The 27,784-nt window shown below is 46.9% G+C and overlaps 1 protein-coding gene across 3 annotated transcripts; it reads right to left on the reverse strand.

Annotated features, from left to right (window-relative positions):
* Nucleotides 1-300: 300 nt before the first annotated feature.
* LOC147440102 (uncharacterized) lies at nucleotides 301-26,649 on the reverse strand. 3 transcript variants are annotated; one of them, XM_086483863.1, is made up of 11 exons: nucleotides 26,514-26,649; nucleotides 26,311-26,439; nucleotides 25,895-25,988; nucleotides 25,707-25,819; nucleotides 2,600-2,668; nucleotides 2,375-2,490; nucleotides 2,217-2,271; nucleotides 1,383-1,503; nucleotides 1,235-1,282; nucleotides 1,022-1,116; nucleotides 301-935 (listed from the first exon to the last, which is right to left on the reverse strand). In XM_086483863.1, exons 2-11 carry the CDS (start codon nucleotides 26,392-26,394, stop codon nucleotides 930-932), a joined length of 801 nt encoding a protein of 266 aa, XP_086339989.1. In that variant the 5' UTR covers nucleotides 26,395-26,439; nucleotides 26,514-26,649; the 3' UTR covers nucleotides 301-929. The 3 variants fall into 3 exon arrangements, with proteins under 3 accessions (XP_086339989.1, XP_086339986.1, XP_086339988.1); XM_086483860.1 differs by having other exon boundaries at nucleotides 301-939; XM_086483862.1 differs by having other exon boundaries at nucleotides 301-939; nucleotides 26,311-26,410; nucleotides 26,514-26,618.
* Between the last annotated feature and the right edge of the window lie 1,135 nt (nucleotides 26,650-27,784).

Genomic DNA, 27,784 nt, shown 5'->3' on the forward strand with positions numbered 1-27,784 from the left:
AGCCTGCTACAGGCGTGAAAAAAATTGAAATAGACAAAGCATGATCAAGTCCTTTTAACTAAGAGACTACAATGCATTAAAACTTTCACTAAACTAAGCACAGGAGCCTTGTGGTACCATATATTGCCAGTTGTAGCCAAGCCAACAACATCAAGCTCAGGCTGCTAACCTCTCACAAAAATTGCTGTGCATTAAACAAAGCATGATCGAGCCCTTTAACAAAGAGACAACAAAGAATTGACAGCAAACATAGAGATTCCTCACAATTAAGCTGACAAGAGCAACCTTAACAATCAAGCAGAAGGAAGAGCTCTGAACAAACTACATTACGAGGCCTTTGTTCATGTCTAAAGTTTTCTCAACTCAACCCAAGAGGCTTGAAAGCCACCTCCTAGAATGTACTGGAAAACAATGTGAGTCTCTTAAAAGCAATGCGTGCTTTGACTGATCATCAATTAAATACTCCATGAAATAGCCTGCGAGAGCCATCAACCATCACAACCAACATGGACTGCACATGGCTAAACGATGTCAAGTCCAAGGTACATCTTGATATCAACTCAAATCTTGATATCAAATCAACTTCTAGAAATACATTGAGCTTTCCTGTATAGAATGATTATCATGGTGCACCCCCTGTGGAGAGAAGGGCCCTGAAAAACCCCCTTCCATGTCAGTTGTTATACAAGCAGATTTATCCATGTGAAGGTGCATGCATTTTTGCATCTACACGTGATAAGACAGAGTGTGTTGGTTACTATGCTGATAATTAAGGTGATCCCTTCAAAAGCAAGGTCAGTACTTTTGTGTTAAGTTGGGTCTTTCTCACATGTGCCAATATTAGTGAAGTAGTGTATACGATGGCATATCCTGAATGCGACCCACAGACTCCATTGTTAATTCTTGCTCCAATTGTGCGCGTGTTGCCTTCATAACTGCCTGCCAAGCTCAAGATGTCAGCATAAATAAAAAAAGCGTGCACAGAAAACACATAATTTACAAGGCTGTTGAAAGTTATTACATTAAATTCCATGTATGAGGCATGCATTGCCAACCATAAGGTATCCATTACTTTAAATGCGACACAATACAGCAAATCAAAAGCTGCCTCCTCCTCTGCATAACAATACAGTCAATTAAAAGTTGCTGCTGAAGACAAACGTGCTACTGGTTGCTTTTGAGGTACGAAGTTGCTATTTCACCCGCTTCACCATTCTGGGTAAAAGAGACCTACCTGCTAATATCTTCAAAAAGTTCAGACCGCTCCACGAACTCGGCTTGGCTGTTAAGAGATTACACAAGACAAAAAGCAAAGTAAGACAATGGACATTTTTGCGATAAACTAGTGAGATGGAAATTTAGGTGAAAGACAAGACTGATACCCGCACGCAGATCTAACATCTGGATCAGCATAAATGTGAGGTTGACACCAGCAACAGCAAAAGGGTACTCCCAAGTTGCTCTTCTACCGCCCTTCTTGCAAAGGAGTTGCTGAAATGTTGTCTGTACAAGATACTAGTAAGGCAACACAAACTGACTTCCCCCAACCCTAAATGAAGACAGTTTGTTGTGCTCAGACCATTCAATATTCAAAGTCCCTAACATTTGCGACAGCTATCCTATAGTGTACTAGCAAATGAGCATTTGTAAACGATTAACCCACACCACAGTTGCAACTTGCAAATGTGCATTTGCAAATGATGAACACACCAGCCTTATGAAGTAGGGGATGAAGCAGCAAACCAGCACAAATGGCAAATAAGCAACAAGAACCAGTATATGAAACAGCAGAAATAAAGGTTGACACCAACAACAGCAAAAGAATAGTCCCAAGTTCATCCTTGTAAAGGAGATGTTTTTCCTACATCATGGTAGAAAGTAAGGCAACACAACAGTGTCTTCCCACAACCCTCAACAAATAATAGTCACGGGGTTGTGATCCTACCGCACCTCTGGAAAATGCAAACATTTAACAAGCCAAAGCTCTGAAGTATCAAAGGAAACTTCAATTTAAGCCCTAAACAGTATGCTTGCAAAGGGAACACCACAAGGTAGCCTGGAACTTGATTGTGAGACCAACACTAGGCTCTTATAGATAATCAAAATTAAAGAATTTTTAAAAAAACGGACGTCCGCACAGGATATCTTCCAAAGAGAAGATATACAAAACTTCACTTGTGCAGAAAAACTGACCATTTGCTGCTAAACAAACATACTTGGTATTTTGTTGCAAAAAACAGCAGATTCTCTAAAGAAACATATCCTCCACCCCTGCAAACCAAACAAAGACACCAAAGTTCTTAAATAACATATACAATGTACCCACACAGATATAAAACATGACCTTGATCTGGGTTAGTACTTTGATCAAAACCTGAAATCAGTTGATGGATCATTGCCCTGCCACCCCATTTCTTTCCACTGGTCAGAGACAAGCCCCCGCAGTTCAATATCAGGAAAGGCAGCATGCCATAAAGCCTTCAGAGCCTCCTAGAATGACAAGAAAAAAAAAGGGATATAAGGTTATGATTCCTGTTTGCATTAAAGAACAAATTCCGCAGTTAAGCCTGAAAAGAAGAAGCAGAAGCGCAAACCTAACCTGATGTTCACGCCTTGTTCTATCAAAAGTAGTTTCCAAACGCAGCTGAAGTCGTCGAAGTTTTTCTTCCTATTCAAACAATCAAAACCTTAGACAAGCACTTGCATTTAGTAATGTCAAATAAAATTGTGCAACATCAAAGAATCAAGACCTGAGCATAGTACAGTGAAGGTACTAGTGTCTATAAATAAAACAACTTTATTTGCCATACGGATTTCCGTGATTTACGCTGGCAGCTCTTTGGCTTTGCTTTTGGACCAGATGCTTTTAAGTTTGAAGGCTTTTCACTGTAATTGCTTTTTAGGCCAAGGGCCTTTAAATATGACGTTAGGGCTCATTCTCTAGCATGCTTCGTGGAGAAGGTGCAGAGTCTTGAGTACCGGCTTGTACTTTAATGATGCAATATAAAAGAAATACCGAAAGGGGCGCCAAGGTTTGGGGCCAATACTCTCTGGGGTGGACTTCCGCCACTCCGTGTCGCGTGTCGTCTCTCTCTCTCAATTCAGTTGTTATTGAAGTGCTAAAAGTCTGTTTCAGTCTGTTCTTTTCTATGGGCACGTGGTGCCCGTCTTGTGACACTCCCTTCCGTCAGACAGATCGAGGGGCACTCCGCATTTAGAGCCGGAGGTGCTGTTGGTGTAGAAGGAGCTTTGACCACTCAAGGAGGCAACAAGAAAAGTAAAAGTAAGAAGAAGAAGAAGAACAAGGACATTGAATGTTACCACTGCCACAAGAAAGGGCACAAAGAATCCGAATGCAGAAAGAAGAAACGAGACGAGGCCAACAAGGAGAAATAGATAGCCTCGACTGCAGTTGTAGCCTCTCACGAGACGGTGGGGATCGCTCTTGTCGCGACAACGAACCACGCTCTTGCTACATCGTAGTCAGGTACTTCGGTTGTCGACAGTGGAGCCACCACTCACATGACTCTCCAACAATCTTGGTTTAGCTCTCTCAGGGAGACTCATGGGCAGACTATCACTATGGGTGACAACCATGAGATTCTAGTGTCTAGCACAAGCCAAATTACCCTCTTCCGTTCTACCTCAGACCCGAAGTTCAGTTCAATGAAGGCGCTTTAAGTTCCGGACATGGCCTTCAACCTCCTCTATGTGTCACGGGACACATCCAACCCTATGTGTCCGTGGACAAGCTACAACACGACAAGGGTTTCGTCAATCCAGTCAATCTAGATTAGCAAGTTTTTTGGCACTTTTGTGAGTCTGTTCGCAAACCGTGCATGCCCAGACACTTAGTGTAGCTGCATATCCTTTGGTTGCACACAACATGATCATAAGCATTCCCATCAGAATCCTTCAGGGAAATTTTCCAGTGTATTTAGTCTATTTTCCCTATTTTTGACATTTTTCACTTATTATTTTTAAGCGACTTTTGTTGGAAAGAGGTAGGGCAAATTGAGTAAGTTTGTATATAAGCAAACCTAAGCTAGCACTAATTGGCAGAAGAGGCAATAGGAGCACCATCGCTCAACAGGCAACTTCTCAGCAAGAACCCTTGGTGGCATTTTTCCTCCAAGCAGAAACCTCGCTAGCCCTAGCGTTTTCATCAGGAAGCTTCATCGCCAAGAGATCCCCTTCCCTAGCGTTTGCAACAAGCAACAGCATCGCTGTAGTCCCCAAGTCACTAGCATTTTTCATCAAGAAATGTCACTGCCAGATCATCCTCAGCCTAGCGTTTTCCAAAACCCCAATCGCCCCCTTTTGGCATGGCGTTTTCAGCAGCTAAAGCACCAGCAGGTATTCAGCCTTGACCACCTAAAGACCAGCAGATTCCAGCCCGCAAAGACCAGCCCATATCAGCGTTTTTGGTGCCAGACAATTTCAGCCATCAGCATTTTTGGGACAGCAGCAAATCAGCCTCAGATTTCAGCCAGTAGCGTTTTTGGTCGCAAGACAAAAGCATCAGTTTTCAGCCCTTAGATCGGTCTCGCCATTCCCGTCGTCGTCATCGATCTAGCCTAGATTTGCATCAGTCACATGCATCCACTTTGTACCAGTTTGTGCAATCAATAGTAGACCACTCTCGCCGACGAGAGTGGGGCCTTCGGAGGAGGGTTTTACAACGTCTTTGGTGTCGTATTTCTCCTCTCTCTCTATCCCTCAGTCTCATACACTTGCACGCACGATGTCCATTCACTTTGTTTATGATCATAGCACTCTCTCATTAAGAACGGAAGGCTCTCCCTTCCATAAGAACAAAAAGGAACCTTGAGCACAATTCGGAGCACTCATCTTGAGCAAAGTTCAAACATTCATTCCACAACACCTTACACTATGTGTCGAGTTTGGACTCTCAAGTACACTCTGGGAGTGGCACGGTGACTATTTTTTATTCTACGGCAAGTACTATCCTTGAATGGTGAGCGTGATGGTTCCCTATACCGCCTCATTGCTCTTCTGTCTTGGACCATGGAGTCTTCTTCTCTACGGCATGCACGATTTGGACATCTATGTTATCAGCAGCTTCAGCAGGCTGCTAGGACCTCTATGGTGGAGGGTTTACCAGCAATACGCTCCTCATCAGGCATATGCGAGGCTTGCCAGATGGGCAAGCAACACAGGGTTGCCTTCCGAAGCAGGCATCCAATAGAGCTTTGGCACCACTCGCACTAGTTCACATTGATCTATGTGGCCCGATGAGCACTCCTTCATTTTTTGGCTCACAATTTTTGCCTGTGCTTGTGGATGATTTCAACAGGCACACTTGGGCTTTGTTCTTAGAGCTCAAGTCGGACGCTTTCATTTTCATTCGGAATTGGAAGATGATGGTTGAAAAGGAGAAGGATTTGCACGTCAAATGTATTCGCTCAGACAGAGGGGGCGAGTTCACCTCGAAGGACTTTGTACAGTGGTTCAAGTCAGAGGGCATCCAATGCAAGCTAACAACTACTCACGCTCCTTCCCAGAACGAAGTTGTTGAGCGGAAGAACCGGACTATCATGGAGATGGCTCATGCGATGCTTGCGCATGCTTCTTTGCCTCGGGTTTACTGGGCAAAGGCGTGCAACACAACGGTTTACATCTAGAACGTTCTCCTACCCATGCTTTGCAAGACACGACTCCTTATCAAGCTTACTATGGGCGCAAGCCCTCGGTCTCACACTTTCGAGTTTTTGGGTGTCCGGCCTTTGTCCATGTGCCAAAGGAGGATCAGGTGTAGGAGGTGGACGAGGAGGTAGGGAAGGTATAGGCTTGGATGCTGCCCCCTTTGCAGGTGTGCTGAAAACCTCCATGAAAGTCACATCACGGCTAAATGTGGTGGTCTTGGCGTCAGGATCATAAAGCCGGTATTCATCAGACCCCTATCCCTGTCCCTGTACCCTCTACACCGCAGCCAGTTACTTCACCCGATCATGCCATGTTAAATTCTGATTCTGATTCTAATGTGGATGATGTCTCTCCTTCGGTGGAGGCGGTCCCAGGAAGTTAGTACCTAGTTGGCTCTACTCTACGGTTTCTTCCTCTAGAGTCACGAAGTTACCAGACTTGCCACACTCTGGACAGCCTCGATGTTATGCACGCCTTAAGGAGAGGCAAGTTTATGACAACGCGGAGTTCCTAAACTTTGCACTCATGTCCCAGATTCGGGCTTCACCAGTTGAGCCTTCGTTGGTGGAGGAAGCACTCCAACGTGATTGCTGGAAGCGTGCCATGCAGACAGAGTTGGGCGCTATCGAGCAAAATAAAACATGGACTTTGGTTCCCAGGCCCAACAAGTGTAAGGTGGTTTCTACGAAATGAATTTTCAAGACAAAGTGCAAGGCCAATGGTTCCCTCGATAAACACAAGGCGAGACTTGTTGCTCGAGGTTTCACACAGCGACCAAGCGTGGACTTTGACAAGACCTTTGCTTCCACCGCTCACATGACTACCATACATAGAGTTTGCTCTCGCAGCCAACTTTGGTTGGCCTATCTTCCATATGGATGTCAAAAGTGCTTTTCTGAACGGAGATTTGGATAAAGAAGTTTATGTGGAGCAACCTCCTGGGTTTCATACACCAGCCAAGGAGAATTGGGTCTATAAGTTGTGGAAAGCATTATATGGATTGAAGCAGCAGGCTGGACGACAGTGGTACCTCACACTTGACCAGTTTCTTGTGAAGCTCGGGTTAGGGCGTACCTCATCAGATTCCAACTGTTATGTTGTCTCTAATGGCTCTTTGGTCGCAATGGTGATTGTCTATGTGGACGATCTCATTTTCACAGGCTCATGGACCAGCAAGATCAAGTCGATCATGAAAGCTATGGAGACACGTTTCAAGATGACTGATCTTGGGCTTCTTCACTATTTTCTTGGATTCAAAATCTTTCAGACACCAGACGGCATCTTCTTTTCTCAACGGAAGTATGCGAAGGCTATCCTCGAGAGATTCCAGATGACAGGCTGCAGACCGATTGGCACTTCTCTTGAGCCAGAGGAGAACATATCGCTTCACGATCCTTCTCCACGGATTGACTTGAATCTACATAGGAATGTTGTTGGCTGCCTCGTATGGCTGACTTATTCTCGAGACCAGACATCTATTACACAGTTTCTGTCCTCGGTTCCTTCAACAACCGACCTCGTCAGCGATATTGGCAGTGTGCCCAGCGTACTTTGCGGTACACATTTGGACCATGGTGTGTTCTATGGTCTCCAAGGGTTGCACCTTACTTGGTTGGTGCGATTCAGATTGGGCAAGAAATTCAGATACTTGGCGCTCTACTACAGGAGTAGTTTTCACACTCGGCTCGGGACCCATTTCATGGAGCAGTAAGCGACAACCCACCGTTGCACTATCTTCCACAGAGGCGGAGTACAGAGCAGCTTGCTATGCTGCTTGTGAGGCCACATGGCTATGGAGATTACTAGGAGAGTTGTGTTTTCCGCAGATTGCTACGACTAGTCTTTTGTGTGACAATCAAAGTTGCATTGCTATTGCCAAGAACCCTATCTTTCACGCTCGGACAAAGCACATTGAGGTGCAGTACCACTATGTTCGGCAACGGGTTTTCGTTGGAGATCTTCATTTGCAGTATGTCCCTACAGCGGACAATGCAGCAGACATCTTCACGAAGGATGTACCTCAGTGGACTTTGGCTTCTCAGCTTCGACTCATCTGTGTTGTCTCAGCATCCAATACTAAGAGGGAGTGTTAGAGTTACACCACCGTTGCTTCGCCATTTTGTACGGCAAATAGAATGCTTAGGGTCCTGTAGTCAAAATTGTGTATTGAGAGCATCATTTGCAACGCTCTCTCTCTCTCTCTCTCTCTCTCTCTCTCTCTCTCTCTCTTTCTCTTCTTGCAACATTGGCATGCAAGAAGGGTATCAGCACAATCAAGGCCAATTTGGAGTGCCACATGGCAATTTTGGCATGGCTGGTTTTTCCGACCGGTATGGCACCAACGCTGCAAAATGTGAATGGCCAAGAGGCGCCGATGATCCTATTACAGTGCCCATGTTGCATACACTTCCCTATGACAATTTGGGAGCACTAGAAAAGCCAAAAGCATACAAAGAAGGTGGAGCAACTGTAAAGTTTGACACTTTCAACGGCTTTGAGGATCAGGGAAAGGCTCTTACTTTCCTCCAACAGTTTGATACAGCTTATGCAAGGGGGGCATTTTACAGAGGCCTCCAAGGTTAGGAAAGCTGCCACTTTCTTGAAAGGCAATGCGCTTACATAGTGGACGACACTGTTGATGCAAGCACAGGCACTCGCCACATGGGTATACTTCAAGCAAATGTTTGCATCCGCAAAGCTGTCAAATGAATTTGAGCCGATGTCATGACGGATTGGCACCAACTCACTGTGGCTACTTGAAAGAGCCTACAGGAGTACAATTGGAGGTTTTGTAAATCGTTGCTCTCAATAACCTCCTACAGGCTTGTGCCATTGACAGAGCAAATTGAGAAGTATTATTGTGGGCTGCCTAAAGGGCTTCGAGGTTACTATACAAAGAACAGAGTGGCTACCCTCACTCAGGTTATGGAAGTTGCCAACATTGGTCTTGCCTTGTTGAAGGGAGAGGACGGTAGGTTTTCCCGGCAGTGTGAAAGGAGGGCAACAAAAGAAAACTTCAGCAAAGAAGCCCATTGTGAAAGTGACTCTTGAAGCGTCCCAGGGGTCAGAAAAGGCAAACAAAGGCAAGGACTCAGCCGAGACGTCTAAAGGACAAGCCAAGAAAAAGAAAAGGAAGCCTTTTGTGCGCAACTCGTTGGACAAGAAGGCTTTAATGGCTGAAATTTGCTTCATAATGATCTATGTCGGCCTATCCGCATAAGTCCCAACTTCCCATCTGCGGGTGAAACTACCGTTCACATTGGCCATACAATGTCCGACCATTTGCAACTTCAAAAAAAGGGTCTCAAAAATTAAACAAAAATCATTGGAAAGAAACCAACAACTAAGGTTAGCAATTGCCACGTCCTCGTGACATACCCCCCTCTTGAAATCGCAAACGTCCTCGATTGCATACCATAAATACATGCCACTGATGATCTTGTGTTGTAAGCACTCTTTTATCATCGCATGTATCCGCAAGAAAGGTCGTAACACATAAATACAAATGACTTAATGAGACCTTCACTTTTGTCATTTCCATCCATTACACTGAATTCATATGTACATATGATGTGCTAGCTCTATCATTACCCCTCCTTTGCAAACATTGGGTTGGGGCATACGTAGGCTGTAACCCAAAGGCCTCAAGGTAAAGCTGCAATACATTTGGTGACTCTGATAGTTCATGCTCTTCCATCCACTTTCCATCCATAGGTGGATAGTTCTTGAACTTCACCACATAGCATCTTGCAACCTGTCCCTTAACTTTTACGTGTGCAAAAGGCTCTTGCCTCTGCAAACGAACATAATTCCACAACCTGACGTACCACCCACGACCAAGTAAGCTCAAATTTCAAGATGATTTATCGATGCGTCAAAGAATCCAAGCAATTGGCTCAGAGAATCGATAAGCAACGTGTCACCTGGAAGACCCACATCATTCCCGCAGGAGATCTAGTGGCTAATCTACCACCGTGAGACCTCTCCCTATCTCATCTTGGTTCATACTTGCAAACCCTAAAAACGCAACAAAAAATCAACCTAATTTGACCGCTTTTTAGCAGGGCGTACATGCGGAATTTCTTGTATGTCCTGGGAAGAGGAACTCTCTTCCATAATGCCCTTCCCTTTGTCGGCCATAGTATAATCCCGCGTTCCTGTACTCTGTGTCTTTACACAAAACAACCGAGGCTCACTTCTTGAGGAAAAAGTGATTTTGTCCCGGTAATGGAACCTTGAAACCGGCCCGTGGTGGGGCGGTAGGCGTTGGCTTTCACCCGAAATTCTTTACTTTAGACACACACACAAAGCACTTTGCAAAAAGAACCTGCAACAGGAATTAACACTTAAGCACACACACGGCTCGGAAGCTAGAATGCTCCGAGCATACACCGACAACCTGTAGGCCCCAAAATTGGCGCCCCTTTCGGTATTTCTTTATACTTTGAGAGGGTAAATTTACAAAGTAAAGTCCTGAGAATCCTTTGTCTATATCCAACTAGATACCACTTGATTTGGCCAAATTTCGGCAACATATCAGCCCCAAAACTTGCGCGAAACCAATTCCCCTGCTGGAACTCACTTCCACTGGCATAAACCCTCTGATTCTTGCCCAAAAACAGTAAATTCAGCACGCTGTATTTACTGGCTTTTGCCCTGTTTTCAGTCCCAAACAGTCCCCGAACTGTTCTCTGCTAGTGGGGCACGATTCCCAAAGGTTTTGGCGTCCGTATGGCTGAAAAACAGTCAATTTTCTGCACGTACACAGCGCTGAATTTTGCACTTGTACGGTGAGGTTATGACCCTCACCGGTGCCTACTTTGGAGTAGCACCTAGCTACCCCCGTTCCTGCTCAAGGAGGCTCTTGCCTCAGCACAAAAGCATGAACCCACACAGCAGTACATCAGTCAAATGAAGAGCCCTCTTGCGGGGCATCACATAATTGCACGTAGGGGAGAGAGAGCAATGTGTAGCGTGCAAGGCATCACTCCTAGCACCACATTATACATGGGAGGGAAAGAAAGCACTGCATAGCTCTTAACCTGTGACCGGTTCTCAATGAAGCATCCCCCAAGCATAAATCGAGCGCCCCCTCTTCTGCCCTTGACCTGTAATGCATCTGTGAACAAATAGATGCAAAAAGGGGAAGATTTCCATGGCTGCCAAAACCTGTGTATCGCTGGAAACACAGCAAAACAACCCTGTAAACACGTATCTGATGCCTTCCAATGCTGAAAATGAGCTCCTTGGACCTAGGTGAAGTCATGGGAAGCTCAAAAATGGAGAGAAATGGCTGAAAATCAGAGTTAATAGTCTCCAAAACTGCTCCAAAAAGTCAGTTACGAGTTCTGCTCTCCCAGACTTGGTACATTGACCAAAAAGTGCCACTTGGCACTCATGCATGCAAATTCCCCGCATTGGGCTTTCTGCTTAAAAATCTCTCAACAAGTGCATCAGTTGACTTTGTAGCAGAGTAATAAAATATTCCCCTTGTCATACCGGAGGTAATAACGCGAACACATTTCACGGCCCAAAATAGCAGTTTCCTAAATTTTAGGAGATGCTTCCATCGGGCTCTCATTGGTCATCTGACCATCTATCCTCATTGGGACCGCATCCAAAAGTGCAATGTGGCCCAACTGTCGGATACTTTTTGTTGGTGATCCCACCTTGACTTTATGCCTTTATTGAGTTCACTTCCTAGTATCCACCAACTTGCTAAGTGCGACGGGGGGACCTACATGATCTTGCACTGAGCCTGAACATCCTTTTACTTTACGAGTTCCAGTGCCGACCAACTTCCCGTCTGCGGATGAAACTACCGTTCACATTGGCCATACAATGTCGGACCATTTGCAACTTCAAAAAGAGGGTCTCAAAAATTAAACAAAAATCATTGGAAAGAAACCAACAACTAAGGTTAGCAGTTGCCACGTCCTCGTGACAGCATGGATACCGAGCAGCTACCACCCTTTCGATACGACCCCGACTCACCATTCATTCGCCTCTCTCATGCGGAGAGGAATCGGGTCCTCAGACAGGATCTCAAGCAGTTGTACATTAGAGAGACATGGGTCACACCGAGACAGCCTCTTTCACCGAAGATGTACTACTCCAAGCATCGTTCATGACCATTTTAGAGGACGGCTTCATCCAAAGGCCTGAATACATGGATGTTTACATGCCCCACAGTGCTAGAGTAGCCATTGGACAGTTTAGAGACTCATCACACAGACTTGAGATTGAGACAGGCCGAGCAACTCATACTCGCAGAGACCACAGGATATGTAGGGTATGTATGTACAGCAGCGGTGGAGAGCGAGGAGTATTATGTTTGTAGCTGTCGAGCTTACCATGATATCTGCAGCTGCTACCCTGCCTTGTTCTCAGGGCAACCTACACTTAGAGAGCTTATGGAGTCCAAAGACCAGAGACAGCTTGGACGTTTCCTCCTCAAGATTCAGAGACACAGACCTGATACTACAGTCATCTAGTGGGAGTAGACAAACTTAGCTCACATAACGACTCCAACATCACTTGTTAGCACAACGCAGAGAGGAATCACTCTCCAACAGGCAAATGTGATTAGAGCCAGGAGACGACCTAGAGCAGTGGAATATTGTGCTCGACGAGCACACCAGAGGGAGATCTACCAGATTCGGACACAGCATGTGCAGAGCAGGCAAAGAGAGATACAATGAGCCTTCTCCGACCCTACTGTTATACTACAAGGGCTCTTCACACCTTACCCTCCTATGCATGATATCCTACAACCCAATTTTCTACAGGATGGAGCTAGTTTGCATCTCATGATTGTACCCCTGAGCATATAGTTTCACACCTATTAGAGATAGAGCTCCATCCCCTCATCATACTAGCACATGTATTACCCCACCTCTTATCAAATTACTGCACCTTACCACTTTAGTTTAGTTCGTTTTTGGTACTTTTATCCTTTTTTTTGGAAACCCAGAGGCTGGAAAATACTCTACCCAAAGCTCAAGGTTGGCCAGAAAGTGCCTCCGAAAGTCCGTGACCGGGAGGTCTTCTACACAACATGGGAAAACAGCATCAAGTTAGATCTCTTCAATTTAGTTCTCTAACTTGATGCTGTTTTCCCATGTCGTGTAGAAGACCTCCCGGTCACGGACTTCCGGAGGCACTTTCTGGCCAACCTTGAGCTTTGGGTAAGAGTATTTTCCAGCTGTGAACTCTCTCCATGTGACCGTTGATCCGGTCTATCCCGAAGAACTCATTGCAGCCATATCTGCAAGCAAACTGCTTCTCTTTCTTCAACACCACGTGGAGCTCATGGAGCACAGCCCTCCATAAATCCGTTTCTTCTGCGGCTTCAGAGAGATTCATGGAGCTCATAAAGTTTTGTGCATTAAGCGTATTAGGGTTTTGCATATTGGATATTTGCATATTGCTAGATAGTCATTACAATAAGCAATGGGAATGTTGCAACATTGTTGTCTCTTCGAGAACACTATTGGCATAGTCAACTGTTGGCACCAATCTTTTACCTTCTTGGAGAATCTTCTCAAGGCCTTTATATTTGCCCTTGTCTATGTGAGAGAAAGAAAGAAAGAAAGAAAGCTTTATTAACGTCTTCTAGAGGCTGAACTCTGCCTATGAGACAAGACCATATACATCTGTGTATCCTCTAGGTATCCAAAAAAAAGGATAAAAGTACCGAAAAAGAACTGAACTAAAGTGATATAAGACTGCTAGAGGTAAGGTGGTACAAGGGTGCAGTAATTTGATCAGAGGTGGGGTAATACATGTGCCTGTATGATGGAGCTCTCTCTCTCATAGGTGTGAAACTATATACTCAGGGGGTACAGTGTCTCTGGTCTCTGGACTCCATAAGCTCTCTAAATGTAGGTTGCCCTGAGAACAAGGCAGGGTAGCGGCTGCGGATATCATGGTATGCTCGATGCGCTCAGCATAGGAGCTCAGCTCTGCCTCCAGTACTGCTGCATAAAGCTTGGCCAACGTGTGACCAATCATGATAGTCTTGTAGTTGCCCAAGTCAAGTGTATTCCCAGACTTGTGGATAGGCACGATAGTGTGCATAGTCCACTCTGAAGGCAATTCCTCTGCCAATGCTCTATTGTAGGGCAGTGCAATGAAAGGGACAAGTGTCTCTGCAGCATGTATGATGTGCTCACTCTACATACCTGTGTGGTCCATGGAGCACCCATGCTGTAGGCGGTGTATAGCTCTCTACCATACCTACTGTAAAGAAAGTAGATGTGGTCGGGCGTGATCCTGGGGGCTCTTGTATGGGTGGCTGCCATGGAATCTCATAGAGCCTCTGAGCATAATCATGCCATCTCTGAGGGTCCTTGTCAGGCGCAACGGATAGAAATAGCTAACAAGATCTAGCTTTATTGCTCTTCACAAATCCCTGAATCCTTTTATGTGTGCGATCGGTTGGTTCCTTTTATGTTCCTTTTATGGGAGGGAATGTTATGAGAGATTAGAGCAATATAGAGAAAAGCACCAGATTTGTGTTGTGTATGAAGATGGAGAGAGAGAAGATAACACACCCGATGGGGTCCCAACCAACCCTCCCAAGGGCCCCCCACACCATTACTGATGTGGTATTTTCTTTTGATTGCAATGATGAAATGTACACAAGTATACTATGCAAGACACTAGAGACTCCGAGAATGGGGGAAGATAGCACCGGTAACTCTGTCGAATGGAGCACCTCCGGGGCTGATATGGATGGCCGATGTTGACTCGATGGAGAGGCCGGGAATGCACTGACGGGGGGATTTCCGGGCTGAATTGGCTCACCGAATTGAGAGGCAAACCTGGCTGAAAACTGGACCTGATGTAGAGCGAGGAATGGCTCAGAATGTAGGCCAGAATGATGGCTGAAAACAGGCCTGATGTGGAGCGGGGAATTGCTCCAATGTAGACCCGATGAATGGCCTTCGAAATGGGGGAATTGGAGGGGGAGAATAGGCTGAGAATGCAGCAGCGAAGATGGCTGCAATCAGGCCAGAAAAGAGGAGGTTATGGGGCTGAGGGGCGCAGCCATTGATGGGCTGCCCCTTGGCCTTCAATGGCACCAAGCATGGTGGCGAGGGAATGAGAGATAGGGCGCCAGGTTGCAGCAGCAGAATCGCAAGTAGGACAGTAGGAAACGCAGCCACTCCAGGTCAGCAAACGCACCAGCCTTTGGTCTCTGGAAACGCAGGTTTCAGCCCTTTTGGAGCGCCCAAAAATCTGAGGTTGAGAGAGGAAGAAGGTTGCTTTTATAGGTTTTTTTAGGGTTTGCCCAACCACCTAATAATTTGTCCTAGGTCGGGATTTGCACATTTGTGCATATTTTAACCTGTTATTTGACCACTAGCCGATGACCTGGTGATCCGATTGACTTGGGAATTAGACCACACATGTCGCCTAACTATTCCTACATGCTAGTGTCGCCGGATGGCCACCTTGTTATGCTTCATCTCCTGAAGCAGGGCTAGCCGAATAGCCTCGTTGAACATCTTTGGATCCATGAACTCCACATCGAACTTGATGGAGTGGTCCAAACCAAAGAGAGATGCTTCCAACCTCTTTCGATCTGACTTCCTCAACTGTGCTCCTATCTACGACACAGGCTACAGCATACGACATAACAGGCATACCGTTTTTCATCAAAGCCCGAAATTCCTCTTTGATTTATGGAGATATTGTTGCCCAAACATACGTAAGGGGTTCATCCGAGAAGGTCGACGCCTGGGTCGTCTCATCGGCTTCCAATTGCCGCTCCACCCACTCTTGATACCGTGTGATGGCATCACCAGTGAGATGCATAGAGGCTAACAGAACCTTATTATTGTCAGACTTCTTGGGAACCGCAAAATAAGACTAAAATTGATGCAACCATGAATGTACAACATGAGAATCCATCTTACCATCATACCTACTAAACTCAATTTTCTCTGGAATGGGTGCAGAATCGCGAGAAACCGCCTTGGATGCCGCTTCTGCAATGGTAGCCGCCATGCGCTTGTAGTTAGTTGCCAATGAAGACGGTCCGTGGCGATCGGTGAGGGTGACAATGAGGTCACGCATGGCCTTTTGATCGGCCAAGCGAGTCGCTTCTGCCACTGCCTGTCTCTCTAGTTCCAACTGTAGCCTCCTTTCTTCCCGTTTCTCCTCCCTTTCTCCAGCCTTGGCTTCTGCCGCTGCCTGTCTCTCTAGTTCCAACTGTAGCCTCCTTTCTTCCCGTTTCTCCTCCCTTTCTACAGCCTTGGCTTCCCGCTCAGCAGCTTCCCGACGTTCTTCTCATCATATCCATCATGACGGCTTCCATGGGAGAGGTTGAGTACGGGGATTGAAGAGGTTTCTGGTGGAGGGGGTTGAGAGGTTTCACCCTCTAATGGCTCTGATGTAGCCATCCCGCTACAGGTCACAACTGTGCACGGATTCCTCTTAATTGTGAGAGAGAGGTGCAACTCTCACTGAAAAATAACATACATAAACTAACATGCATTCAAAACCCAATATATTTACAAACTAATATACGTAAACCGACATGCATTCAAAATCCAATATACTTACAAACTAATATACGTAAACTAATATACATATCCTCCCCAACTTGAATCATGGGAAATACCTCCCTTTTTTTTGTTGATCGTCTTGTATCCCTTTTGGCAACATAAAAACACCATGAGTTATCAATTTAGTGGACAAACTAGAACAATTACCTAATGAGTAGAAAACACTAAATATAAATTGCAAGAACCATAGTATGTTAATCTGTGTACTAAAATTTCGTGGTACAGGAAAATGTTCATTCAGCCTACCAGAAATTCCAGGTGTTCACCATCATGTTTGAAAATGCATGCCAATCACCGAATTATCAATTTCGAAAAAGGGTGATGATGATTTTGGATAGGGTGTTTGCACCACCTATTCCAAGGGTGCATAGAGGATGGGGTATCAACTGGAGTCCATCTGGAGGAATCTATACCATCGATGCTGACAAGATATGGTGCATGGATACCAATCTCAAGAAACTTCGTTGGGCAGAGGAGTTAAAAGTCATCGAAGTTTATCTGGGTAGGGCGGGTTTCACAGCCGAAAGAAGAACAGGCGGAGCATGCCTAGAGCAATGCCAATATGTAAAAGTATCCCAAGTGGGAAGACTAGATTATCCAGTGTAATCTAGCTTATTAGAGAGCTTGCAGTATACAAGGGCTTCCTACCATCATAAACTTCAAGTCTCCTCTACCTAGATATTCATCTCTGTATAATTTTACATGGTGCTCAATCCCGCAAGGTACTAAGACCTCACGATTACGTATGCACATAGTTTTTTTCAGACGCGTCTGATTGGGCAACCATACTTCCGGGCGCATCCGCATGAGATTGGCGTCTGATGGGGATTTCGGACGTGGGCAGGGCCGATTTGACGATGTGGCATTTTTCCCCCCCAAAGGTCACATTTGCCCGTAAACGCCTCTGCGCTGCACTTTCTGCACAGCCGTGAGCCGATTGAGGCCATTGTGGGCTTGAGCCCGTGAGCCCTACCCACACACTCTCTCCCGCGGTTCTCCATCTTCACCTACGCTCTCACCAGTGGGCTACTCCTGAGGCCTCCACTTTGTCAAGGTTTGAAGTTTGAACTTTGCACTGACTTTGCACTTTGCACTGAGGCCTCCACTTTGTCAAGGTTTGAACTTTGAAGTTTGAAGTTTGAAGTTTGACCGAGTGAAGCGTCCCGAATGGCAGTATGTAGAACAATTGAAAACTTCTCAGCAGAACCCCCAAGAACCCTAGCGTTTTTACTCCCTGGCAGATGGGCTAGCGTTTTTGGACAAAACCTCAAATCAGCCAGCGTTTTTGCTTTGACAACAGCCTGGCGACAACAAGAAGCAGCAGACTCCCCAGCGTAGCAGATTCTCCACAGCAAGGCCATTTTCAGCCCTAGCGTTTTTGCATCTGCAAGACACTTTAGCGTTTTCGCAGATCTTCGCGATGGAATCCCCACAAGCATCAGCGTTTTCAGTTTTCAGCAGTCAGACTCCACAGTAGAACCCCCGAACCTCGCAAATCTCACCTTCCCGCAGCAATTCCTCGCCGCACGGTCAAATTCCGCAAGTTTTACAGATTCAGCCCGGAAAACGCAGATTTCAGCGTCTGCATTTTCAGCGCGTCGTCGTCCACATCGTCACCAACATAGAGTCAGAATTCAGCAGATAAAGATTTGCAGATTTCAGCCCTTAGCAGTTTCAGATTTCAGCCCGTCTCGTCGTCGTCCACATTGTCGGCAAGTCCAAGCATTGTACAGATTTGTGCTCTCTCCCTTGCAGATTAGCCAACGTTTTCAGTTTTCATCCCTTCCGTTACCGGAAGTGTCCGGTCCTTCGGCAACCCATTAAGCCTCTCCCCTACCATTCCCTCGCCGCATTGAGTGCTCCCATTGCTGCCCATCATCGGCATCATCGAGATCTGTGTTTTCAGCCCTTCATTCCTCTGACATTGGGAGCAGCAATTCAGCCCTAGATCTACCCCTTGGAGGCCATCCGCAATCCCACATCGAGAAGGATCCAAAGGTGCATCAAATCAGCCCCGGAGGTGCCTCGTCTTGAGGAGCTACCGTGGCGACATTCCCCATTCGAGTCAGTAGAGCTTTCACTTGAGGTATTGCGTGTGTGTACATTTCATTTACGCAATCAAAAGCAAATACCACATCGGCAACGGTGTGGGGGCCCTTGAGAGGGTTGGTTGGGACCTCATCGGGTGTCATTCTCCTCCTCTCTGTCTCTCTCTCTCTCCCTCTACACATCTCTACCTCTCTCTCGCATTCCCTCTTCTCAGAGAAACTAAAAGGAACCATCATTCATGCTAAAGAAATCACTAACGTAAAGAAAGAAGTAAAGATTTGTGGAAGTATAAAACCTAGATCTTAACCATTTCGATTCTGTTGCATTTGACAGAAACTGGCCCAAAAGCAGAGCCCCAAAAGCTCTGCTTATAAACAGTACAAGGGATGCCCAAAAGCAAAGCCCTAAAAGCTCCAGTTCTAAAAGCTCTTGCACTCAAAAGCTTCTCCCACCAAAAGCTCACGCAAAATCTGCCAAATTAATTTACGGAAATCCGTATAGCAATGCCACGTCAGCAGTCAATGCAAATCACAGAATTCCGTATAGTCATGCCACGTCAATAGTCAGCGTGTTTTACGGAAATCAACTCCAACAATCAAGCTTCTAATACTTTACGTTTTAGGCCCCTCGGTAGATGCTCCATAAGTTGGTAGAGGTTAGGAATAAAATTTATAAACCCCCTCCCTCTGGTTTAGGTCCCCTCGGCTGATGCTCCATAAGTTGGTAGAGGTTAGGAATAAAATTTCTAAACCCCCTCCTTTTGGTTTAGGCCCCTCGGCCATAGTTTCTGGGTTCAGATTGTGAGAGTGCACGTGTGCGGAAGCGTGAGAGGAGAGGAGAGAGAGACAATAGAACACAAACGCTAGATGTGGGAAAGAGGGGGCGATCAGCCCCCCTGACTACCAGAGCATGAGACCGTACAATGCCAGATGATATATGTGAGTGCGCGTGTGCGGGAGCGTCAGAGAGAGAGAGAGAGAGAGAGAGAGAGAGAGAGAGAGAGAGAAAGAAAGAAAGAAAGAAAGATTTTTAACGTCTATGTCAGGCCGAAATCGGCCTATGAGACAAATCAAATGTACATTGTGTGTATGTCATCCGTCTATCGGAAAGACAAATGAAACAAAATTGATACAAAACTGAGCTGAATGTAGGTAGTGGAGTATCTGAGGAGGGATGGAGCTCTATCTCTAGGGGTATATGCATGTCTGTATGCTCAAGGTAGTACAATCATGAGAATGCATCAAGCTATCTAGCTCCATCCTGTACTAATGGGGGGGTGTAAGATGTGGTACATGGGTGGGTCTGGTGCCAAGGCTACCCGGATGAAAGCTGTCGGGTCAGCCCTCATCTGAGCCACTCGCTCCTCAGTGGCACGGCGCTCCCGGGCTCGGATCTCCTCGATCTGTCGGTGGTGGGAGCTCGCGCCCCTGTAGCCTGTGACTCGTGGTCGTCGTCTAGCTCGGTTCACCTCCGCCTGTGGGAGTGTCACTCCCCTCTGAGTGTCTGGTGAGGGGGGGGCGGAAATCCTCTGAAAGAAGTCTGTGAGCTGCGACTGTCTCCCCTCTGTCTGTGTAGCTGTGTGTGGCTGTAGTAGTGTGTCCCGATGGCTCTGTATCTCTAGTAAGAAACGTCCGAGCTGTCTCTGATCTCGAGATTCCATGATCTCTCGGAGAGTGGGCTGTCCTCTAAATAGGGCCTCATACCTGCCTCTGATCTCAGTGTATGCTCTGCATCTACATACAAAGTGCTCCTCACTCTCCACCTCCTCTGTGCAGGCTCTGCAGATTCGCTCCCCCCTGGGAACACCAGTATGTCTCCCGATCTCAATCTCTAACCTGTGTGAAGCCACTCTCAGCTGACCAATCGCCACCCGTGAGCTATGTGGCATATATGTGTCCATGTAGCGTGGTCTCTGTATGAACCCCCCAGACAATATGGTGAGAAACTGGTCTCTGTAATCTGACATCCTCGTCCCCAAGCTAGGTGCCTCCCAGACTCTCCTAGTGTATAGCTGCCACAGATCCTGTCTCAATACCAAGTTCCTCTCACTGTGAGAGAGGTGAACATATGGTGAGTGGGGGTCGTACTGGAATGGTGGTAGGCTCTCCATGTCAAGACCGTGTCCCTCAAACCATGCTCTGACCTGTGAGTACCATGCTCTCTCATGCCCACTCTCTGATAGCTGTATAGCTGCCTCAAATGCTCTACGGGTAAGTCTGTCAGGAGGTAGCTCTCTCATCCTCTGGATGAAGCAAACTGTCTGGAATAGTGCCTCTACAACCATAGGTGGTGTGGCGAGCTCGGCTCTAATAATGTCGTGTGGCACTGTCTTCTTGCTGCGGAGCAAGCGTGAGATCATATATACCTGTGGTCTCTCAAGTTGTGTCCACTGGTCAGCTGTCAATCCTGGTGCCCATACTGCCGCCGAGTACATCAAGGCCGGGGTGACTAAGGTGTCGAAAAGCCACCCCTTCGTGCGGGGCTCCTGAAAGTGTGCCTGGTGGCACCTCCGCTCTAGCATGGCCAGAGCTGCATATCCTCGGGTGAGCCTGTCAACAGCAGCCTGCCTCATAGTGAAGGGTCCTGGTAGGCTGGTGAATGTGATGCCAAGGTAGACATAGGAGGTGACTACATCAACCTGTCCTCCTGCTGCTGTGAAGGTGGCGGCGCTCCTCACTGCACTGGATGTGTGAAAGATCATAACCTTGGTTTTGCCAAGGTTCACAGTCAACCCCCTGTGTGTGCTGAATTCGTCCAAGGCCTCAAGATGGCGTTGCAAGCCCTCGGGTGACTCTGAAATCAACACAATATCATCAGCATATAACATGATGTGGACCGGAGTACCTGCCAAGTCGCTCCCCTCTCCCCCTGCTCGCAGTATGTAGTCGGAGATCTCGTCGATGTATAGCCCAAAGAGTGTCGGGGAGAGTGGGCATCCTTGCTTAACACCAATGGTGCTAGCAATGGTCTCTGAAAAACCGCCTGGGCAACGAACCCGACCCGTCACCCTCTCATATAGAGCATATATGGCCCAAATCATCTCTGTTGGTACCCCAATGCTGTGAAGGCGCTGGAAGAGTCTCGCATGGGACTGTGTCAAAGGCCTTGCGGAAGTCCACAAAGCAGCAGTAAAGCCTCTTCTTCCGCGCCTTTGCCCCATCAATGAGGCAGCGCAGAACGAAGATGTGGTCAATGGTGGAGAAAGCTCGTCTGAAACCTGCTTGGCCTGGAGCTCGTAAACCCTCGATCTCTGCGTAGCAGCTGAGCTGTGCCTCAAGTACTGCTCCATATAGCTTGGCCATCGTGTGGCCAATCATGATAGTCCTGTAGTTCCCTGGGTCCAGGGTGTCGCCAGATTTGTGGATAGGCACTATGGTGTGCTGTGTCCACTCCTCTGGGAAGCCCTCCCCTATAGCCCGGTTGAAGACATGTGCAATCAATGGGGCTATAGTGGAGGCCGCATAAATGATGTGCTCACTCTGTAATCCAGTATGGTCAGCTGATCGTCTGTGCTGCATGCGGCGTATGGCCCTCTCTACCATCTCTGCTGTAAAGAAGGAGGAGCACGTGGGGCGAGGCTCGTGTGGTTGTGGAATAGGAGGCTGCCCTGGCACTTCATAAAGTCGCTCTGCATAATCATGCCATATCTGTGGATCCTCAATAGCTGTAGTCGGACGTGGCTCGCGCAGGGTGCGCCATGCCGTCGCGCTATCCATGCTCATGAATAGGCGGTATAGCTCAAGCTCCTGTGCCTCTTCGAATGCTCGCCGCTTTTGGCGTGTCAGCGTCTTCATATGCCGTCTGGCCTCTCTCTCTGTGATCTCTCCTAAGGCTCGCCGTGCATGGAGGCGTCGGTATAGCTCTCTGCATTCATCATCATACCAGCGGTTCTGAGGCATAGCCCCGGGGGGGGGAGTGCGTCCTGTGTGAGTGGTGTGTGGAAAAGAGCTAATAGCTGAAGTGTGGAGAACGGAAGAGATATGTGATGTGAGAACTGAGAGTGGTGTGGATGGGTGGAGGAGACATAGGCCATGTTCGACCTTGGCCGAGTAAATAGAGGCTAACTCATGTGTGAAATGGATGGTGGTGTGTGGAGTGCGTGTTGTGGAGCTGTGTGTGATGGTATCTCCGGTGATGGAGAAAGAGAGGTATGTGTGGTCGGCTCCGATGGGTATGGGTGGAATGGTGAAGGATGTGATAAGGTGTGTAGCCTCCCTGGGTCCCAGAATATAGTCGACTGTACTCCCCCCTCCTTCTGCAACTCCATGTGGCATACAAGTCAGGCCCCCTGAGGTGGGCCACTGGACCATCCCGTTATAAATAACGAGACGGTGCTGGGCGCCAAGTCGAAGTAGATGTCGTCCGTAAGCTGTGACTGGAGCTCTGTCTGCTGTGTCTCTCATAGTAGCCTCCTCATCTAGAGTGTGTAGTGTCTCTGGGTCCTCATGGTCATATGTCTCACACTGCTCACTGCGTGTACGAGCATTGAAGTCTCCCATAAGGAAGACTTCACCCAGTGTGGAGTACTCCATAATCTCCTCCGTGAGGCATGCGTACGGTGACTCCTGCTCAATAGGGGCGAATCTGGAGCCTGTGGGAGCAAAATAGCAAAGGGCAATGTAGACGATCCTGTCTCGTGAGAGCTCGAGGCGAATCCACATGTAGCGGGCCTGTGGGTCCCGGGCAACAATCTGTAGTCTGCTGTGAAGCCCCTGTCTAAAGAGTATGGCCACTCCTCCTGAGCCGCGAGTGGTGTGCTGGCGCATACATCCTCGATGTAGAGACTCCCACTGGAATCCATGTATCCGTGGTAACCCTCTCTCCGGGCTCTCGTGTGTCTCTGTAAGTAGAATGATGTCTTGACCTCTCATCACCTCCTCAAGTCTCTCTGGGTGTGTCCATAGGTCTCCATTGCAATTCCAAACCGTGACATGAATCTCCTCGTGTGTCCCACAGGCCGCGAGTCCCTATGCGATGGTCTTGCCATCAATGATAACCCTACCATCCCGATATACTGCCTTCTTCCCTTCTTTGCGGGCTTGGTGGACTCGAGGCATGCACGCGCGACGGTGATCTTGTTGCATCTTTGTGAGGTCATCATCAAGATAAATCGGGGGGCCGTCTATCCCTCTCAAGATGACCCTCTTTCGGAGGAAGGAAGTTCGAGACTCCTCGGAGGCGAATTGGAGGATGAGAGCTCTTTTCTTTGGGTCTTTGCCGGCTCTCCAAACTTTGGAGAAAGGGATCTCTTCTTCCTTGTATCCCACTTTCTTGCATAAAGCTTTCCCATCGCTTTCGGGTGTAGACCCTTCTTCTTCTTTGATGCCGGTCACTCGCACATTGAGACGGCGAGCTTGTCGCATCTTCTCCTCTTCGATGGTTGTGTGTACGATGAGTACCTCATCTTTTTGGGCTTCCTCTCTTGCTACCTTCTTGATGTTCTTTTTGACCACTTCGACCCATCCTTCTTTGGTGGCCTCTAATTTGTCCTCAATGCTTGCGGTGAGGGCTTTGGTGATCTCCTCCTTGAGGGCTTCCTTAGCCTCCCCTTTAATCTCTCCTTCCTCGGGGGTGAGGGATGTGAGGGAAGCATGAAGGAGATCGATTTGTGCCTTCATCTCTTCTTGCTCTTTCCTCCATCTCTCCCTCTCCTTCTCGTTCTCCCGTTCCCTTCTCTCCTTCTCCTCTTTGAGATTTTGGATTTCCGCTCTCATGTCCTCCTTCTCTTCGTTCCATAGCTTGATGAAGTTGGCTTTCTCCTCCTTCCATATTTCTCTCTCCATCCGCCATTCCTTCATGTCCTTCTCCAATTGTGCAAGCCTCTTATTCGTGAGCATGAAGGACGTTGTCTTCTTTGTCGGTGTCGGCGTCTTGATGATGGGGGAAGACATGGTTGGCTTCGTAGCTACCCTCTCTTCATACTGTGAAGAAGAGGGGAGAAGGGGAAGAGAACACTCAGCTTGTGTGTATGCAGGGGGCAGCGGGCAGGGGATGGGGATGGGGTGTGTGTTTTCAGTGGATGGGCTGGTCGTCTTGACGTGCAGGGAGCAGCGCAGCGCGCAGGAGGGAGCAGCACACAGGGGTGGGGCAGCGCGCAGTGGGGCAGCGCGCAGGGAGCAGCGCGCAGGGGAGGCAGCGCGCAGGAGGGAGCCACGCAGGGGAGGCAGCGCGCAGGGGGAGAGAGAGAGAGAGAGAGAGTAGACACAAATCGCACCAATAGGGGACGAGGGGGCGATCAGTCCCCCCTGACTACAAGAGCATGAAAGACCAATACAATGTCAATCTGTATGTAGTGGGTACCCCCATGGCCTCATATATATGAATGTCCAAGGGAGGTCGAGCATGCATGGATGATGCCCCACAACCCAACAAAATGAGTGAGTAGTACCTATGTAGGGCGCCCGGACAAAAGAGAAGACGGTCGGCCCAGAAGTTGGCGGCCGGACAATGCAGCCTATATGCATATGCTATGGGTGGCCAGCCCAGAGGCACACTAGCCGTACATGCATGTCCTACACTTGAGTGAAGCAACAGAGTAGTGTACGTGATTTCTAGCACCCCCTCTCAGCACCGGATGCTGAACGAACCGCATGAAGCCGAAGATGTGAGGCAAATGATGAGGATGTTTGTTGCAATGTCCACTGAAGGATACTTCATGAGTGTAGCAATAGTCTGGGGTGTCCCGATTGCCAAGATATCTCCATGGTAAAGTGCCGTCACGAGCAGTGTAGCAAACTACTGTACTTCGCCGATACAGGGGTGAAGATAATGCGTGAAGGTCCCGAACTGAGTGTAAAAACAACTCCTTGTCATAAAAGAAGTGCCAATAGATTCTCAAGGAGATGAAACCCCTTATCCTTTACCCAAAGATAATCCTCAATATCCCTGCTTTTGCATTCGTTCTACAAAAAAACTGCTTGAAAACTACAATTGCACACGTGGATGTGCAACAATCCACAGCAAGCTAATTAATCTTCAAAGGCTGAATCTCTAAACCATGTACTCGCAACGTACCATTTAGGCATCATACCTAGCATAAAGGGAGAATGTATAGACTTGAAACATTTGACTGGGTGTTTAGCCCTTTGTATCGAACTTTTCACTCATATAATTTCTGTTTTCTTGTTCGTTTGGTTTGTGCTATATGTGCAAGCATATTTCCTTTACAGCATCAATCAAAGCCACTCAGCAAACTCCAGTGGCTTCACCAAGTAAATGGGTGAAGAAAACTTGCAAAAGGCAGAGAAATGATTATCACGTTCCCAAGACATGACTAATGAAATTACAAGAATAGAAGAATCAAGAGTCAAAAGAGCAAGTCAAGCATACCATAACCTCATCAATTATAGTGTACTTAAACATATATACCTGAGCTAAAACCAGGTCCACTTGTTATATCAAGCAAGAAAAACTTACTTGAAGGGGTGTAAGATCCAAAGTTAGCATTTTCTCCGCATGTGCTTTCTCATGAGCACACCCACAAAGTAGCATGTTGCACAACCAGAAAGCAGATCGTCTGACAAAGTTACCTGCAAACAAAGTGGCTGCACATTGGCATCTCACTTCACATAGCAGACTTAGAAAAAGACAGACAGTTGGCTTACCAAACCATTTCACCCATTTGACGAGAAAATGGCAGAAAAGTGATGGCCACCCAGGTTTTCGCACGATGAGATCCTCACACTCAGTAGCAGCATTCTGGACCAAGGAATAGCAAATTTTACATGTATGAACAAACTAGAAACAGGACAAGATTAATAGATACACCTTAAGGAAAACCCTTTGCACCTTAGTGTGGCATTCACTAATTATATCAAATGGAATTGCACTTAGGCATCAAGCGAACAGGCAAGCAATGCAAAATATAGTTCCTGCAATTAGCCAACTGCCATAAAGGAACAGATGGTTGCCATAACTATTGATCCGTGTGAAGCACATTTGTCACAATGGTGCATACACCATGTTTGGCAGGATCTAGCTTGCAGCTAAAGTATAACAGTAAAGACCCAAAGGCACTTACTGTAAATCTGAGAAGGGGCTCGATCAGTGAATCATCCATGCAAGGTTCTCCATTCTGCCTCTTTCTGAGGCCGTCTGGGGACATGGCTCATGTCGGAAACCTGTTGAAAACCAGTATGTACGAGGAGATCTGCAAAATATTGTCTTCCATCTTACTACAACAACCAGAAAATTGGAAGAAATTCTGCGAGTTAGAAGAAGTACCTTGAGAACACGGGAACTCAACTGAAGGTGCTGAAGGAGGAAGGTGTTAGAGGAGATGGCGGCTGTGGAAAAGACGAAGACGAGCCATTTTCCTGTGACGGAAGCGTAGAGCGCTTTTTTTTGTCTTTTAAAAACGTCCATACTTTACTTTCGAAAGGGGCGCCGAATGGTCTCTCCAGAGAAGGGAGAGGGATAAGGGGGGGGTCATTTTGGCCTTCGAGGCTAGGCCTGCCCTGGGGACTATCTAACACGGGAATTGAGGGGGTGGGATCTACGGTGGGATGAAGGAGAGCTGTAGATCGTGGCAAAGTAATTTTCGACGCGGCAAAGTAATCTTGGGTATCCGAGATTACTTCGCGACCGACCCTCGAATCCGAGACCTCACCTTTACGACTCCCATGTCTTATCCACGAGCACCCGCGTGTTTATTGTGATGGTATGGGCCCGAGATTATTCTTATACCAAATGTGACCAAAAGTAATCTCGAGTACAAAAAGTAATCCGAGATTACTTTTTGCGATGCCGACAAGATCTACGACACTCGATGCTCTCACCATAGATCCCATGCCCCCATGCCCATGTCATATAGTCCTGAGGCTTGCCTTGCCCAAAGGTCCAAGACTATAGTAACGAGTCGCACATAGGCATTGCCCTCTAGAAAAAGAGGATATTCTCCAAAGAAAGAGAAGAATGTGCAAGCAATCAAACCACGCATGCTATAGAAGCTTTTGTTTTCTCCATCTCCAATCAGCACTCAAGTGTCCAAAACGAGGAACAAAACAATGCACTTGCCTGTTGGTTGGCCTTGTTGTAATAGTTATCTGCTTGGCAACTAGCTCTAGAAAATTAAAGAGAATATTTAACGAGATCCAATTGATAAGCAATGGCATCATATTTGCTCATCTTAATCTTCCAATAATTTCTTGGTCTTATGATGAATCGTATGGGTGTCAAAGTGTTTCACATTATTGGTTACTTTTTCTTTTGCCACATTTTTTTTCTTTTCTTTTTCTTTTTTTCTTATCCAATTTTATATGCTAGATGTCCTTATTCTAGGAACCTTCAAAGTTTAACAATAACATATATTTGTCATAAATTTTTGGCCTGCTAAAGGCCTTATAGTATCCATATGGATAAAGGTTGTCCAAATTTGTTTGCTTGACATCTGTCTCTTCAATTTAAAGAAACATTTACTTTCAAATGCTATTTTTCAAAGATGCTTTCATTTTCTTTTGGCATGTTGAAAGAGACTTTAGAGAGCAAAGGAGTAA

This window comes from Adiantum capillus-veneris, chromosome 16, assembly GCF_014529385.1.
Source record: "Adiantum capillus-veneris isolate H3 chromosome 16, ASM1452938v2, whole genome shotgun sequence".
Lineage (NCBI taxonomy): Eukaryota > Viridiplantae > Streptophyta > Polypodiopsida > Polypodiales > Pteridaceae > Adiantum > Adiantum capillus-veneris.